The sequence below is a fragment of the Telopea speciosissima genome, chromosome 2, assembly GCF_018873765.1.
Source record: "Telopea speciosissima isolate NSW1024214 ecotype Mountain lineage chromosome 2, Tspe_v1, whole genome shotgun sequence".
Taxonomy (NCBI): Eukaryota; Viridiplantae; Streptophyta; class Magnoliopsida; order Proteales; family Proteaceae; genus Telopea; species Telopea speciosissima.
The window spans coordinates 15,233,970-15,251,007 of NC_057917.1; the positions used below are offsets into that span (position 1 = coordinate 15,233,970).

Consider the following 17,038-nt stretch of genomic DNA (forward strand, 5'->3'; position numbering starts at 1 on the left):
CGATCAGTACTGCTACCCATTAGTGTCTACTCCAGGAGTCCCGTTGTTGAAGTCTTCCCTAGACATGCCATGGTGGTTGCTATCATCAAGAGTGCTGCTTGCCGAGTGCGCAGCACCAAAGCTCTCTTCCCCAAGAAGCTGGCGTTGCCCAACTATAGTTTCATCCATCAGAGCTTTTCTTTGGATCGCCATGCAAAAGCTCACCACCATCAGGACCACAAGAACACCTACCAGCTTCATTCTCCCCACTCTTATTTTATTTTATTTTTTTTAATTTACATGCAAAAGATTAAAAGGTTAGAGACTCAAAAAAAGGACAAAATTTCTGATGACAGAACAGAAGAAAGAAAGAAAAGAAAGGAAGGATAATCATATTTGGGGGAGTTTGTGGTTTAAGGTAGAGGTGTTTATATAGAAAACCTAGAAGGTAACTAGGGTTTTAGAGGATTAATATATGAGATGATTTTAAAAGAATATTTTAATTTGTTTATGGAGTTCCCACCGGAATGAGGCAAGAGGCCTGGTGGGTTGCATAGATTATTCCATTAAATTGTTTTTAAATATTTATTACCCATTCAAATGATGGTGTTTAAGTGGGATGACCCCAAATTAAAGCGCCTGTCCTAATGATGATTCGTTGGAAGAAATTCTTTTGAGTTTAGCTTGTTTGTGTTAACCGAACCAACTGTGTTAGACCCGGTTCGGGTTTGGCGTCCTTCCATAGGGGTAGCCGATTGGATCAGTTGGGTTGGCCACTTGAGGAGGTGGCCATTTCCCTTTAGGTCTCTTCCCTCTCTATGTTTCCTATTTAGAATGGACTTGGCTCCAGTCCAGCCGTGGCGGGAGATGGACTGTCCAATACTCGGAAACCACCCAAAAAACAGGGGGTGGTCATTTCACATGTGACGCTCAGGTGGGACCCACCTGTGAAATTACCATCCCACCCCTATTTTTGTTGTCATTTAATGGGGTTGGACGCTCCAGCTCCCACCACGGCTGGCCAAAATCCTTTTCCATTTAGAGTGAGAAATTGTGAGGAGGTGGTACTGATTAATTGTATATAGACAACGATTATAGTCTCCCCTCTCTCACTCTTAGTCTTGTTCGCTAAGTTACTACTTTGTGGGATTACATCTGTTCCCAAGAATTTGTGGTGTAGAGTTCTCTGCGGAGAAGTCTTTCAAGATATCTAGAGATTGCAGAAGATTGTCAAGATCTCCGTTTCTGGTAACATCCAAATGGACGGGGATTTATTACGGTTTGAAACGTATAGGCCTTACTATTTGATCATTGTTCTATAGGCCTCTACCCCTATATTCTTGAGTTCTAAACACACACACACACACACACACACACACACACACACACACACACACACACACACGCTATTAAGAGCGGAAGGATATGTGAAACTGGTTACATGGATATAACTATTATAAGTGCCCTATTCTTCAAAGTCCTTGCAGCTGCAGGTGCTCATGAAGTTGACCCTGGAAAGCTAGAGAGAATCGCATACCTCGGTGGAAATCTTCAGTCTTCTGATCATTTGTATGCTTTTGGAGGTTGACCCAAGAAGTAGTAAGTTAGCTAGTGGAAGCTGCTTGATTGCAGGAAGACAGATTTGCCTCGGGAGCTCTCAGGCAACCACTTTTCCAACCTTGAAGTAGTGGATTAAAACTGATCATCACAAGAAGGACCAACGAATCCGATTTAAGAAAACGAACACAAATCAAAGTGAGCATATCCACTTTCTTAGAAGGTGCGTATTTTATTGTTATTATTTTTATTATTTTATTTCAGTGGTAGTTTATTATTGGAAAAAAGTTTTTTGTGGAGAAGTGTACCGCCCACACCCAGACAATTGGGAGGGTGGGGGGGTGGCAACAAAACAGCCGCCTGGAAAGACGTCTCGTAGTAGATGTTACCATGTGTGGAAGAGTGACTGACGGTTGGTTAATTGTCCATTGTTAAGAGACATGGCCACTGTGCACGTGGAGAACATTTCTACCTTTCATGGAGGGCGAGGTGGTCATTTCACTCTCCTTTGTATTTAGGCGTAGATCGGCCATGCTCCTCCAACAAAGTTCTTTTTTCCCTTCAATCAAATACTCATTCTTTTATTGTATGCATTAAGTATATGACTAATACTATGCACTCTCCAACCGTCCTGGATTTTCAAAGATTGTATATTTTGCCAAAAGTTAGTTAATCTTTTGAGATTGACATGTGGTTTGTGTGATTACCCAAAATAAATAAATTTGTATTTTGCCACTAGAAAGATCTGATTGGACTGAAAATTAACATTCTAATGAGGGACCTTGGGTGACCCCTATCTGTACATTTAGATATAAGAATGAGAATGAGAATATTTTTTGGATACATGTCGTCTAAAATGTATTTTTTTAGTTTAGAATGCATATAAGCATTTCATCGAACAACTCTTAGGCAACTTGAGGACTTCAGGTTGCTCAATAGTAAACCACCCTTTGTTCTATTGCATTTTTGACTGTGGGAGAGCAGGACTTAGACACAGCTTATCACAATTAGCCATGTACGGTGAGATTGGGATTTTAGATTTTGTTCATAGTTTGTTTCCTGAGATGCCTGTGAAGAATGTAGTGATATGGATCACCATAATTCATCAATAGGTCCAAAATGATTATAACTTCGACCTTGCATATCTATTTTCAAGTTCAACAGTGCTTTGCAATTTTCTTGTGTAAGTCGGTGCAAGGTGGCATTAGCACTTCTCCACTAGATGGAGTCATCAAGTATTGATTCAAACCGCAAGATAGGCTGTTGGGGTCGGATCAAGAGAGGTAGAAATAAGCTCCAATAAATTTGAACTTGGATTCGAGATTTTTTAAAACTGTGCAAGCTTGGGAAACTAGACAAAACTCTCTGGATATAACTCGAAATGAGTTGATTCTAAAGCCAAATGAAAGATGACTCGTGGGGCTCCAACTTTGGTGAAGGAAGTTTTCTCCGATTCTGACCGTAGGTTGGTGAAAACTGGCTTGAGAAAAGGTTTTGTGTACATAAGATTTATGGAAATGAAAAATATCGAAGTAATTTTGGATTTATTTTTGTAAAGGGATAAGTATAGGACCGAAACACCTCTCTTCTAGGATGTGTAACAACACCAAGAGTGTTGTTGCAACTCTTTTAAGATGCAAGTAACACAAGAGAAAAACACCTAACTCTTCTAGGCTAGATGGGAAAACTCTTCAAGGTTTTCATTGTTGAACTCTTCTAGGTTCAAGAATACATATTGGATGAAGGGTGTGCTTATAGCAACTTTCATTCACAAAATTTCAGTCTTTTACAAACAAGACTGATAGGCCTTTTATAGGCAAAACAAAAGAAATCCGAAATGTTCCTACGATATCCCAGCCGTTGAACTACAATATTGATTTTCAAGAGTTAAAATTACATTCTTGATTCCTAAGAAAAAAAAACTCGATTTAAGGATCAAGTTGATGAAATTAAATTCCAAGACATATAAGAGCTGCTGCAATGTGCCTTGATGCAAGCTCCAAGGTTGAAATGAATGTCCCAATAGATAAGGCTTTAAAAGATACTTGTTGTTGTCCAAGAGAATTCATGGGAGGGTGAGTTTTATGGGGAAATGAAGAGACATAAGGGAGATGAAGGTCATGGGCAATCTGGACTACACCTGTTCAGTAGAAAAGGCATAAATCCTTTGTTACAGCTCGAAATGACCACATTCCAAATCTATTTTAAAGAAGAATCAAAAGGCTATAACTTTTATGTTTTGAATTAATGTCGAGAATCAGGAGGTGTTGCTCGAGCTGGAGAATGGAAAATGAAAAAATATAACATTCCAGAATAAATTCCATTCTTGACTGTATTCCAATATTTTGGGAATAGAGTGTTTATCAAATGACATTTTTTAACAATCTAAAACATGTTCTTGACACATAATGCATACCAAACACAACCTTAGCTTAACACTAACATCTCACCAGTCACCGCAGCTCTCATACTACGGAGCCTATGGAATTCCTCATTAGCTTTATTCAAGTTTTAAATTAAAATTTTCAATAAGCAATGGTGGATTCAAACATCATGAGCATGTCATCTTCTTTGCTATGTAACTAATTAACCTCCCTTTCTTTTTCATAGTGCACAGAACCCTCCACTCCAACTAGTTCAGATCTGCTACCCACAATGGGGACGGGTGGGGATAAATCTGAACCCTCCATGGGGGTGTGCGATCCGTTTCTAAGGCGTAGGACCCACGCCCCTTTGAGGGATCAGATTTATCCCCACCCATCCCATGTGCGTAGCTGATCCGGATTCCACTCCAACACCCTCGTGAGGTGAAGTGAGGTGGGATGGGGTCGACTCAATCCCAAGTCTCCATCAGCTTTTCACTGTCAAGCAAAAGGAGGCTTTACCGACATGCCAAGGGTGGCACGGCACCTTTTAATGAACCACTTTCAGTGCCTATAGATAAGATAATTCCCCAAGCGAACTGCCACTCGGTGCGGCTGTATGATGAACATGATGGATGCATGGTTTTAATGAACGGTATCGGATCAGGTATTGCTCAACTACAAAATCGAGATGATACTGTTATGGTATCGGTATGAATTGGTTGTGTCAGACAAATTTATTCCTGATTTTTCTTAAGAAAAGAGTTTTTTTTACTGTTTTATCCTTTATTTGTAATGTTCCATAGATTCATTATAGACACAGTATCGGATACAGAAATTATAACATCTTCTTTCCTAGAAAATAGATGATGGATTCGCAAGATTCTTGTACTCTAGTCTGTATCAGTTTTCTATAGGATTCCATAATGACATGTGTCTTTTTGCTTTCACAAATGCATCTCATAACCGTGTTTAGAAGGGTATTTTATGTAGAAAAAAAGAGAATAGATCATCTGGACGTACCAACACGTGAACGTATATGTTAGAGCCAACCACTTGTCCTATTTTTGCCATTTACAAGGGAAGGAAGGGTTTTTATGGTAAACAAAATTAAAATGTGATTCACTCTCACATGTACGTTCACTTGTTGGTACGTGCAGATGATCCATCTTGGAGAAAATAACCATCGTGTCACAAACAAGCCATAAAGAGTTATTACCCATAGCCAGTTAGTCACACAGATTAACTAGAAAATAGGGATCCAGATCCTTTACTATCGAGCTGCCCCGTCCTGCCGTGCTGCGCAGACACAACAAGCCATCAAATGACCGCCTTACCTCCACTTGGGTAGGAGTACGACAGTCATTTCATGCGTTGTTGTGTCTGCACAGCACAGTACAGGATGGGCAGCTCGACAATAGAAGATCCAAATTGGGAAAACAGTCCTGTATTTGTCTTGTCACCAATCAGTGGTTTTGATTGCATGCCTATTGTTCCGGATCTTTATCGCCTCCATTTATTTGCCCCTCCTTTTCCTCCATTACATCTCATAGGGGGCGAAAATGACCACCATACCCCCTGCCCAGGTGGGGTCCACTCCCCCCTATTAGATGTAATGGAGGAAATGGAGGGGCAATAAATGGAGACGATAATTACCTGAAATATAATCCCTTATATGTCTTGTCACTAATCTGTGGCTTCAAGTGCATTCTGAGTTCAGATCTGATACCCACATGGGGACGGGTGGGGATAGATCTCAACCCTCCATGGGATGTGGGATCCACCTCCAAGATGTAGGACCCATGCCCCATGGAGGGGTCAGATCTGTCCCCCACCCATCCCCATGTGGGTAACTGATCCGGATTCGTGCATTTCCATTGATTTCTCTAGCCCATGGATTTTAACACCACCTCCCCCTCCCCACCTTTCCCTACCCCCAATACTGGGAAAAAGTAAAAATTGGGAGGGAAATAATAATAATAATGAAACCACAAACCATATTCATTTCTGCCACTCAATTGTGGCTCCACTTCTTCAATGGGAAAAGTATATAAAGTTTAAAAAAAAATGGCGATTATGCTTTCACCCTCACTCCTAGTAGTGACTAGTTAGTGGTTGTTGATACAAGCAGACTCTATAATCCTTATTAGTCTGTCCATTAACCCATTAATTAGTTTTAAAAAAAATGTTAATTATTAGTTTGTGTTTCCCCACTTACAGGCCCCCAACCTACTGTCCACCACTCAAGTTGAAAGATTCTTTGTTTCATGATTCATCAATAAAAGCTTCTTGGTTTCATACTACAACAGTCTTCACCAATCACAAACAAGCCAACCAATTAGTTCTGGCTTTAGGAGGAAATTAGCTTTTACTCGTTATGTGCAACCATGATGTTAAGATAAACACCAAGTAACATGAAAAAACAGGAACAAAAATAGAACAAAGATGACAGAGATAGATTGAGGGGGGTGACTGCTCACTGAGCGTACGTGAATAACTCACAGCCATTTAGATAGAACATTCCCATAGAATAGATTCTATTTGAAAGGCTGTGAGTTGTTCACATACGCTCACGTATGTGAGCATTCCCTGCACTCAGATTTAAGGGTGTCCAGATCAGCTCCACATATGTAGAGAGTTTTTACTTTCCACATATATATTGTGGTTATTCGACACCTGGTGAGCGTACGTGAACATTCCCTGCACTCAGATTTAAGGGTGTCCAGATCAGCTCCACATATGTAGAGAGTTTTTACTCTCCACATATATATTGTGGTTATTCAACACCTGGTATTAATGTATTATCACAACCGGCAACCTCTCCTCAAATTGCATTTTTTAATTTTTATTTTTTTATGGATTAAGTTTCCCTCCACCCATAGAGGACGGTTCACCCACCATGCTAGGGTTCACAAACCCCTCGTCGATTTTGTATGTTCCAAAATACCCTCCTAATATCCTTTCCTGGCCTCTCCTGCCCTATGATGAATGGGATACCATTTACCGTGGGTGGAGGGAAATCCGATCCTTTTTTTATATATCAAAAATTCGGTAGGATCCAGATCAGCATCCTCAACTCGCTAGCAAAGACACATTACAACCATGATTGCCATCTTCAGTCTCTACTCAAACCCCATTTCACAATCCCCACCCGCCAATCTACTAGTTAAAAGTGAACACCAGAGTGTTAAGAAAACAACACAACGCACAGAATGACGATTTTGTAGAAGAAATGCAAAGTGAAAGAGAGAACACACACACACAAGACAAGATTTACGTGATTCACCCCCAAGAAGAAAGGCTACGTCTATGGTCGAGCGACCATATGAATCCACTATTCTATGAAGCAAAGATACAAACCCTCCCACACATCTCTCAAAGAGATAGCAACATTATATAAGAAAACCCTAACCTCAGAAAATACAAAACTACCTCTCCCGAAATCCACCGGATTTGAACCTGAACTAAAATAAGCCGAAATACATATCAAATCAAAGCTTTCGACGAGCTCTTTTTGGTTATTCTGGCACGATTTGAAGGCAAACGACCCGCCGAAAAATCACCACAACATTTTCTGGATTGAGATCAGACCTCACCAATAACACAAAGACCTCCAATATATCCCCTCTTTTCCACACCTCTCTCCCGCCTCCACATCTCCCTTCCATCCCGCCCAGCCGCCCCCATCCGAACCATGACTGCCCTCTGAAACACTCACCCGTGCCCGGTCACATAATAAATTCCCTCTTCCCTCTAGATTCAAATCTAATAGGTAACAGCTTCTCTGTACATAAGCACCTGCTTTCGATTCACACTACCAAATCCACACAAAAAAAAAAAAAAAAAAAAAAAAAAAAAAGGTCCAAATAAACCTATAAAAAGAATCCAAAAAAGAATTTCTTTTTGATTCACTCTGTCTTTTTGTTCTTATTATTTCCAGTTACTGTCTTACCTCTACAGAATACGCCAGTACACATGTATTGTGCGGACATCATATGGCTCCTATCCAGTGGCGGGAGCTGAACGATCCAGCGCTCGGAAACCATCCCAAAAACAGGGTGTGGTCATTTCATATGTGAAGCCCAGGTAGAACCCACCTATGAAATGACCACCCCATCCCTGTTTTTGCTATCGTTTAGCGGGGCTGGACTGGACGCACCAGCTCCTGGACAAAATCCTTTTCCATATTGTGCAGGCTTAAGAAAGAGCAAAAAAAAATCAATAAACACACACACTTAAACACATAGAAATTAATGTACAAATTGCTTTTAAAGCTCAAATCTTGTTCAACTCATCCAGTGTACTTTCTTATTTGAGCAATGTACTAAGGTCATAGAAAACCAAGCTTTTTATTTTCTGGCCAGAAAATTCCATCCCTAAGCTTAATTATACAACAGTGACTGTGCCATCCTTGTTATATTCTCTTCAGTAAACCCAAACTTCTTAAATGTATCCAAATAAGCACCACTAGCCCCAAAATCCTCTATCCCAATCACTACACCTTCTGCTCCCACATATTGCCTCCACCCTTGGGGTGACCCTGCCTCTACACTTACACGCTTAGTTACCCTTGAAGGCAAGACTGACTCTTTATACTCCCTTGGCTGACGATCAAAAAGTCTCCAACATACTAATGAGACAACTCTCACTCTTCTCCCTTCTTTCCTTAACCTCTCTGCACTTCCCTCACAAAGACACAATTCAGAACCTGTACCAATTAGTATGATTTCAGGCAAATTTTCCTCAGAATTGTCACTTACTATATATCCACCTTTCTCAACTGCATTCGCCGACGTTCCTTCCAAGTTCGCCGCCAATTTTTGCCTTGATAAGGCGATAAGACTTGGCGTATCTCTGTTAGAAACAGCCATTTTATAGGCACCTGCTGTCTCATTCCCGTCAGCTGGTCGGAAGAGTAGTAGCCGGGGAATAGCACGAAGACCTGCAAGTTGTTCCACAGGCTGATGGGTTGGCCCATCTTCCCCTAAACCAATTGAGTCATGAGTCATGATGTAAATGACTCCGGCGCGGCTTAGAGCAGACAATCTGATCGAATTTTTCATGTAATCGGAGAAGATAAGGAAGGTAGCAGCGAAGGGGATTAATCCACTCTTATGAAGAGCAATACCATTTGAAATACCAGCCATTGCATGTTCACGAACTCCATAGCGGATGTTGCGTCCCCATGGAGAATTAGGCTTCATGAAATCTTCATAGTCATGAAGATAAGCTTTGTTTGAGCTTGCAAGATCTGCACTACCTCCAATCAATCCTGGAAGAACTTTAGCTAGCTGGTTTAGACACTTCTCTGAGTAACCCCTAGTGGCATCCACAGGATCAGATTGAGACCACTCCTGTTTCGACAATCATAGATCATGTTAAAATCAGTGTTAAGAATTAACAACGCAGCAGAACAATGATCAGCAAAAGAAAAACGAAAAAAAAAAATTACACACAAAAAACACAATGAGTCACATGGTTCACCCAAAATGGGCTATATCCACGGCCAAGCGATAAACCAGAACTTCTACTATTCATGAAGAAATTACAAAACCCTAACACTCACACCTCCTTACGAGATCAACCCTATATATACGGTTTTGACGTGTTACAATATAGAGAAATCCTAATCCTCAAAAGTACGAAACTACCTAACATTAATGACTTACAAAAAATTTGGGTCATGGATATTGTGGAAGAATCAACAGTACTTCCTGGATTAAACTGGGATCTTTGCCTCTCCAGTTCCCTGCCCGGATGGGGTCCACCCCCTTATTAGTGGGACTAGTGAACTGGGCCGGGCGAGGAACTGGAGGAGATAATTTTCCGATTAAACTGAGACCAGACTTCATCAATAACAACAAGGTCATGTTAGTGTGAAGCACAACATTTAAGACACCATTAAGCAAAATTTCAGTTATGGTGCAGTGATACTAGGGTTTAAAAATCCAGAATCAGGATCCAGATCAAATCAGTATCGATATATATTCCAGGCACCTAGGGTTTTCCTGTATAGAATCGACGCAAGCCAGATCGACGGGGATCAGGATTGGCCGGAATGATCCAATTTTTAAAACCCTCGTCTCAACTCTTAAGTCTTTAAAGTTTAAGTGTGCAACAAGTGTTGTGATTTTACTAATTTCATTAATATAAGTAATGAAAGAATCAATTACCGGTAATGCATTTTCCCAGCCTGGAAGCAGGCCACCATTAAGGAGGGTTTTGAATTCTGCCGCTTCTTGAGGATATTTGGTTTGATAGAAATCTAAAGCAGAGTACCAATCCTTCTCTAACTTCTCTCCATATTGTCTTGTGATCTGCATTTCCCTGAAAATATTTAAAGCAGCATTTCCTTCTTAAGTACAAAGCTACTCAATTTTTTCAAATGGAAATTCACCAATTTTTCTTTCTTAAATGTGAAGCTGTACAAAATTATCTCAAGTAATCCTTACTTATAAACCATTGGAACAACATGGAATGGTTCTCGATCTTCCCAGTTAACTTTCTTTCTCATTTCTTTCACATCATCATCATCAAATGTACCATGATGAGCTTTTGATGTCCCTTCCTTTTTAGATAATTTCCCAATCAAAGTCTTCACCTGGCTAGAAGAATTCAAGTAAGTTCATGAGAGAAAGAGTCTATTTTTATTTTTTATTTAATTTTTTTTTGGCTAACGAGGGTATCCAAGCCTTCGGTCTGACTATTCTCCCAGGTCCATGCGAGCCACACAGTCACAGGACCAGATCACTCCTCAGGCTCCGTTTGTTGAGGGGACTTAGAAGGGGTGGGAAAATGCTGATGTAGCACTTCAAATCCCACCCCAACCTTATTGGATCCAGATCCTCTACTGTCGAGTTGCCCAGCAGGACCATGCTGCCCAGACACGATGCTGCGTGCAATGACGGCCTTACCCCCACTCTGACAAGGCATTTGGCAGAGGTAGTGAACTTATAAAAGCTCAGGGGATATCATTAATCGCTTTATTTGCTGATGTGGCACTTCATAATCCCACTTCTTTGCTATCTAAAGTCTTTGGTTACTCTTCATGGGAAAAGTAACTTCACCTCAACTTTACCTTAACATTTCTATCCCAACAAAACTCCACCAACATGTAGGTCCCATCTTCCCAATAATCCCACCCCACCTTCTCCTCTAAACAAATAAACGGGGCCTCAAAGATTAAAGTGGAAAGCCAATTAAATCCAAGGTGAGTGGCCGCAAGCAAGTAAGAGGAGTTGGAACACAGGTCACCTGTCGATTTAGACCAGTAGCCATGCCAACTCCGCTACCCCCTTGGGGCCACTCACCTTGGTAAGAGAATCTACAATCTTACAAACCTTGATGAAAGTTGGTCTATCAGTTTCAGTTGAAGCAGAGAGAAGTGCATTCTTAAAGGATCCCACATTGTTGTGAATGTCATCCACTGAGATAGTGTTCCAACCAAGAGCCTTGAATCGAGAGGAAATATCTTCAGAAATTGCAAGACTTGTATCTCCATCGATTGTGTTGTGGTTGTCATCATATATCAATATGAGTTTGTTGAGCTTCCAATGAGCTGCCAAAGAAGCAGCTTCATTTGATATTCCTTCCATGGAACACCCATCACCCATGATGCAATATCTGCCAATATTGAAATAATCAATTAGTCTATTAATTTATAGTCTTGTAGATAAAAATAAAAAAAAATAAAAAAAGGGACGTTGTTCTTTGTGCCACAGCGCAGGCTGCACCCAGGCACATGGGGGTGGGCATAATGACCACCCTGTCCCCCTACACAAGCTGCCCATGTGCCTGAGCGCAACCTGCGCTGCAGCACAGAGAACATTCTCCCATAAAAAATTAGTTGTCTCCATTAATGACCAATTCAGACTTACGTATAGTGATCCACAATGACAGCATCGGGTTTATTGAATCGTGCAGCTAGGTGAGCTTCTGCAAGAGCAAGACCTACTGCATTGGCAACACCTTGTCCCAATGGTCCTGTTATAAGAATCCATGGTCCAATCAACTTATTAATATGTAACGCAGAACTATAGGGGCGATGTTCTCTGCCCGGGAGCATACAGGGGCGTAGGCTACACCTAGACACATGGGGCGGGAGTCGGGACGCAGCGGCCATGTCGATCATTCATGGGGATGGGGCGGTCATTTCACCCACCCTCATGTGTCTAGGTGCAGTATGCAAAGTACATTTTCCCATATATATTATATGGGTGAGGGTTCTCTATGCAAGAGGCATAGGGAGGGCAACAATGAGGACCGCCGAAATAGTTTTAACCATAAAGGGCAAAAAGGTAATTTTATGTGTTGAGATGAGAGAGAGAGGATGCTAATGCGCCACTAAAAAAAACAAAATTTTTCCATTTTCCAATACTATATGCAATAGGAATGCCTGAGAAATGGCATATAAAAGAGAGGAAGGTCGAACAAATCATGGTTTGAGGATTTGGAATCAGATAAGATTCTAGTCGAATTGAATCAGAATTGGCCGATTCCAATTCCACTCTGGTCTATTCTAAATAGTCAATTCGCGCTTGATTTTTAGGGTTCAGATCAATTCTAGCTGATTTGGACTGAATCAGAATCAAAATCCATGGAGACCGATTCCATTGCCTGTTTATGCTTACTTGAACCATCATGGATCAAATAGATAGGAACGGTCTACCAATAGCAATGTACACCGTGCAGCAGATCTATACCACCATGCGAATTCTGTCATAGTGCGACAGAGTAAAAGGTAAATATGATCATCTTGTCGCAGGATCACTAATCCCCATTGCTATCACAAAACTAGGGGAGTCAATCGGTCGGTACGGTCTGATTTCAGTCAGCTGAATTGGTTTCGTTGTGAGAATGAATGAATCTGAAACCAAACCAACAAGGGAATGTTCGGCTTCAGTTTCAATCTGGTTTATATTAGGTTTCTTATCAGTTTCTCTTATTAGTTTGATATTAGGTTTCATCAGGTTTAAGTTCTATTTACTATGTATATATATACATAATTATGAGAGGGGGGAAAAAAACATGTGTTTTTTTATGATTTCGGTTGGTATCGGATTGGGTTCAATTTTGATCCAGTTTTCCATGTTCTGTAGAGTTTGGTGCAGTCTGATTTTCAACTGGTTCCACAAGACCTCAATCCAAAACCCAACCAATAAGGATTTGGTTCATTCAAAATGAACTTTTTTGGTCGGTTTGATCTGGTTTCACAGGTTCGGGTTAGGGTTTGACATCCCTAAAAAACCAGCAATGCCACAGAACAAAGTGATAAATTCTTTCTAGCTACAATCTAATCAATGGATAATATTGAAGAAGTTTTGTACCGGTTGTGACTTCAATACCCTCTGTCACCACATTCTCGGGGTGGCCAGGGGTTCGACTCCCTAGTTTGCACAACCGTTGCAAGTCTTCAATCTGGATGCAAATTAGTGTTTAGATAAGTAATTAAACTGAAAGAGAAAATTAAAGAACATTTAGAAATTTACAACCAATAAAGATAACTCGCGAACTTGATAGCAGAAAATATGAGAATTACTTGGAAATAATCTCCTTAAAAGTTAACCCAAAAAAAAAAAATCTAGAGCCCCACTAAAGATTAACATTTTTGTTCTTGTTTGAGGGGATGAGACCTGAGAGAATTTGTTTCTGTAGGTTGGGGTAAGGCAGCTATGTCCCCATCCTGTAATTGCGTTTTATTTCCACTTTCATTAATAAAGTTCTAAGGGCCTCCCCCGAGTCCCAGATAATATTCGGGGTTAAAAAAAAAAAACATTTTTGTTCATGGACTAAGTTTTCCTCCACCCATAGAGGACGGTTCACCCATCATCCTAGGATTCACAAATCCCTCCTAGGATTTTAGTATGTTCTAAAATACTCTTTCGATACCCTTTCTTGCCCTGTCCCGCCCTTCAAGTAAGGGGATCCCACTCACCGTTGGTGAAGGGAAACTCAGTCCTTTGTTCTTTTTTTTATTTTCCTTCGGAGTTATTTAGATGGGAACTATATATGCTAGCATTGAGGTTTGATATATAATAGGTTGAGAACTATATATGCTAGCATTGAGGTTTGATAATAGGTTAGTTAACCATGCGCCTCAGGCCCTCACCACTAAATTGGTCTCAGACCAACTTTTGAGGCTTGTGATCTTAACCAAGAGAATCCATTTCTAAGAATGATTATTCCAACAAGACCCAAAAGCAAATCGAATTAATATTGTCTTGGGGAAGGAAATATAAAACGTAAATCCATTGTAAATTCCCGTACTAAGAAAAAAAAAATCCTATAAATGGTGGGTTATATGATTGAGATGCCTAATATGTGATTAATCTGATAAACTTTTTATTCAGATTGTAGGCAAAGGGCATCAAGAAACAATATATTATTGTCTATGTACAATAGGAAGTAGACACTTATGACCCTAGATGGATGTAGTTTTCTTGCATCCAAAGGAAAACTTTCTCCATTAAGAATATAATCAAATCATCGAATTCTGAGATTTTCTTTAGCCATGATGCATGCAATCCATTCTATCATGGGGTTTCAAATGCACACGGAAGGGTCTCGAGAAGGTATCTTGGGAACGAAACTAAAACCCTATAAGAGTTTATGAATCCTACTATGCTGTGGTTAACCTTCATCGCATGGTAGTGGTGGTGAAGAAAAACTTCCTTCAATCATCCTTATCTATTTTTATTTTTTGTGTTTTGGAAGAAAGATAGAAATAACTGCCCCACCTCATGAAAGACAGAAATTCCACCCCCATAATGTCAACGTGGGCTCTCATTAACTCCATACGCATAAGGCCACATTCCCCCATAAAGAACACCGACCAAAAATATCATACCTAGACGTGAACCGTAATTGAAAGCACCGACAAAAAAAAAATATCTTTCTTAAACGTGAACCGTGATTGAAAGTTGGTCCCATTGGGTCACAACCACACATGAACTTAATAAAGAAATTAAACAAGAGTCTAAGAATCAAGTCGAGCCTGGATTCAGATCCTCTACTGTTGAGCTGTCCAGTAGGACCGTACTATCAAGACACGGTGAGGCCCACAATGATTGCCTTACCTCTGTCCGATCGCCTTGCCCGAGTGAAGGTAAGATGGTCATTGCATGTCTCACCATGTCTTAGCAACATGGTCCTACCGGGCAGCTAGCAATAGAGGATCCAAATTGAAAGGATAAACACCTGGCCCTATATCATTAATGTCAAAGCTCCAAGTGTCAAAAACGAAATCGCTAACAAGAGATGGAATGAATCGCTTTACCTGAATCGATGAGAAACCAGCAAGATGAAGACAAACATACTGAAGCAGACACCCGTGTCCTGCGCTCAAAACGAACCTGTCTCTGTTAAACCAATTAGGGTTTCCTGAGTTATACCTCATAGCATGCCGGTACAGATGATACCCCACTTCAGCCATTCCCAATGCCATCCCTGGGTGTCCTGCCTTGGCCTGCTGCACCGCATCTACGATCAACATTCGAACGTTGTCCACACATCTCCGGTCCACCATTTCCTGAAACGCCCCATCATCCACTTCATGATCAGATTGGTATGCTCTTTTAAGCTCTTCTCTCCAGGATTCTTTATAGCCTTTGAAGAGATGGGTAACGGTATTCTTACGATCTGGGTTTGTTTTGATGCTGCAGGAGATTGTGCTGAAGTGGCCGGAGAAATTGTTACGGTGGTCGGTGAGTTTGGCAGGGAGGAAAGATGGTGAGGATCGAAGGAGGAGGGAAGAGATGGCCATTAGAGAGAGTTTTCGATTGTCTCAAGCAAAAGGGGAAGGGATGTGGTAGCTTTTGAAGACTATTTTTAGGCTCGTAATCTTCTTAATTGATTTATTATTATTTTGAATGGTTGTATACGTGTTGAGGCACAGAAGGTTACTGAGCATGTAGAAGGATGCGTGGCATTCGTTCTCAATATCTTGACTTTTTGACTCCTGCAAACCGATTTTGATTTATTCAATGGGTCCTACTTGTATCTACTCTGATGCCAATCTTACGGCTAGAGAGCTTGTTTTTAGCGTGATGTTGATCGAACCGTCAACTATAGCAGTCGATGAAGACGAAAAAGGTATGGCGAGTCATGTTCTCATGTTGACGTGCCTATGTGAGAGAGGGAGAGAGAAATCCAACCGTCCAATCAGATAGTTGATGCGATCTGTGTCGGTCGGATTTTTTTTTAACAGACGATAGCGATCAAATTTTGGGTCAATTCAACCCATGCAAATGTGGATCTAACCCGTTTCAGTTGGGCTTCATTCCACTATGTGATCCTTCGTCACAAGATCGCGTTCTCTTGCCAAATGCCAACCATGGAAAGCCAAACGTAACTGAGCATAATTCTACAAGACCACACACACATCCATCTGATTCATGGTTTCACAAATCGGAATTGGGTTGGTTGAATCAGTTGATCTGTATCGGAATTGGCATTAAACGGACGATTCACACCGATTCCCATTGATTTTTGTCAGTTTCTAGCTGATTTTTGTCAGTTCCCGCCCGGCTGAAGCCTGACTTGTTCAATTATCGGATGGTCTCAATGTGGATTCCTAGCCCGTTGGGCGTCTGATCGGACCAACCGATTCGAAGCCCTACCTTGCCCGCCCAGTTAAAGCCTGGTTAAGGCCCGACCAATTATGGACCTTTATTCTGTTTTCCACCTTCTAGTCGGAGTGGCCAGTAAAACTTGTAATAGCAGAATAATATAAAAGTAGAAAAATTGGAATTTCAACAAAACAATCGACACTCAAGTTGCACCGTTTAGAGCCCATTTAGAGTTAAACAGGCCCACAACCCGGTTAAGATCCGATTATAGCCAGGACCGACCGAGCCCAACTGAACCCACCCAGGCCCAGACCAAATACTTAAATGGTAGGACACGGAGCAGCCTGCAAAAATTGTGAGGTCCAACCGGTTGACACCCCTAGGTGGAGCAAAGCACGAAACGACTCACGGGTATGATTATGTGAACGTAGGTATGCATTGGGACCAATCAAATGGTATGGGGTGTTTCCATTCCAAATCATCCTCTCTATGTCAGAAAAGAGGTAAGGTTGTGAGTCACCACCTAGATTCAGGATTTAGGACCCAAAAAATTTCTCTCCACTCTCAAGGAGA

General features: G+C 41.0%; 1 protein-coding gene across 1 annotated transcript; it reads right to left on the minus strand.

The window, feature by feature from the left end:
• Nucleotides 1-8,245: 8,245 nt before the first annotated feature.
• Nucleotides 8,246-15,660, minus strand: LOC122650485 (transketolase, chloroplastic-like). The gene is made up of 7 exons (XM_043843897.1): nucleotides 15,175-15,660; nucleotides 13,226-13,316; nucleotides 11,777-11,882; nucleotides 11,240-11,522; nucleotides 10,352-10,500; nucleotides 10,073-10,226; nucleotides 8,246-9,253 (listed from the first exon to the last, which is right to left on the minus strand). The coding sequence occupies exons 1-7, from the start codon at nucleotides 15,658-15,660 to the stop codon at nucleotides 8,282-8,284; spliced, it is 2,241 nt and encodes a 746-aa protein (XP_043699832.1). The 3' UTR covers nucleotides 8,246-8,281.
• Between the last annotated feature and the right edge of the window lie 1,378 nt (nucleotides 15,661-17,038).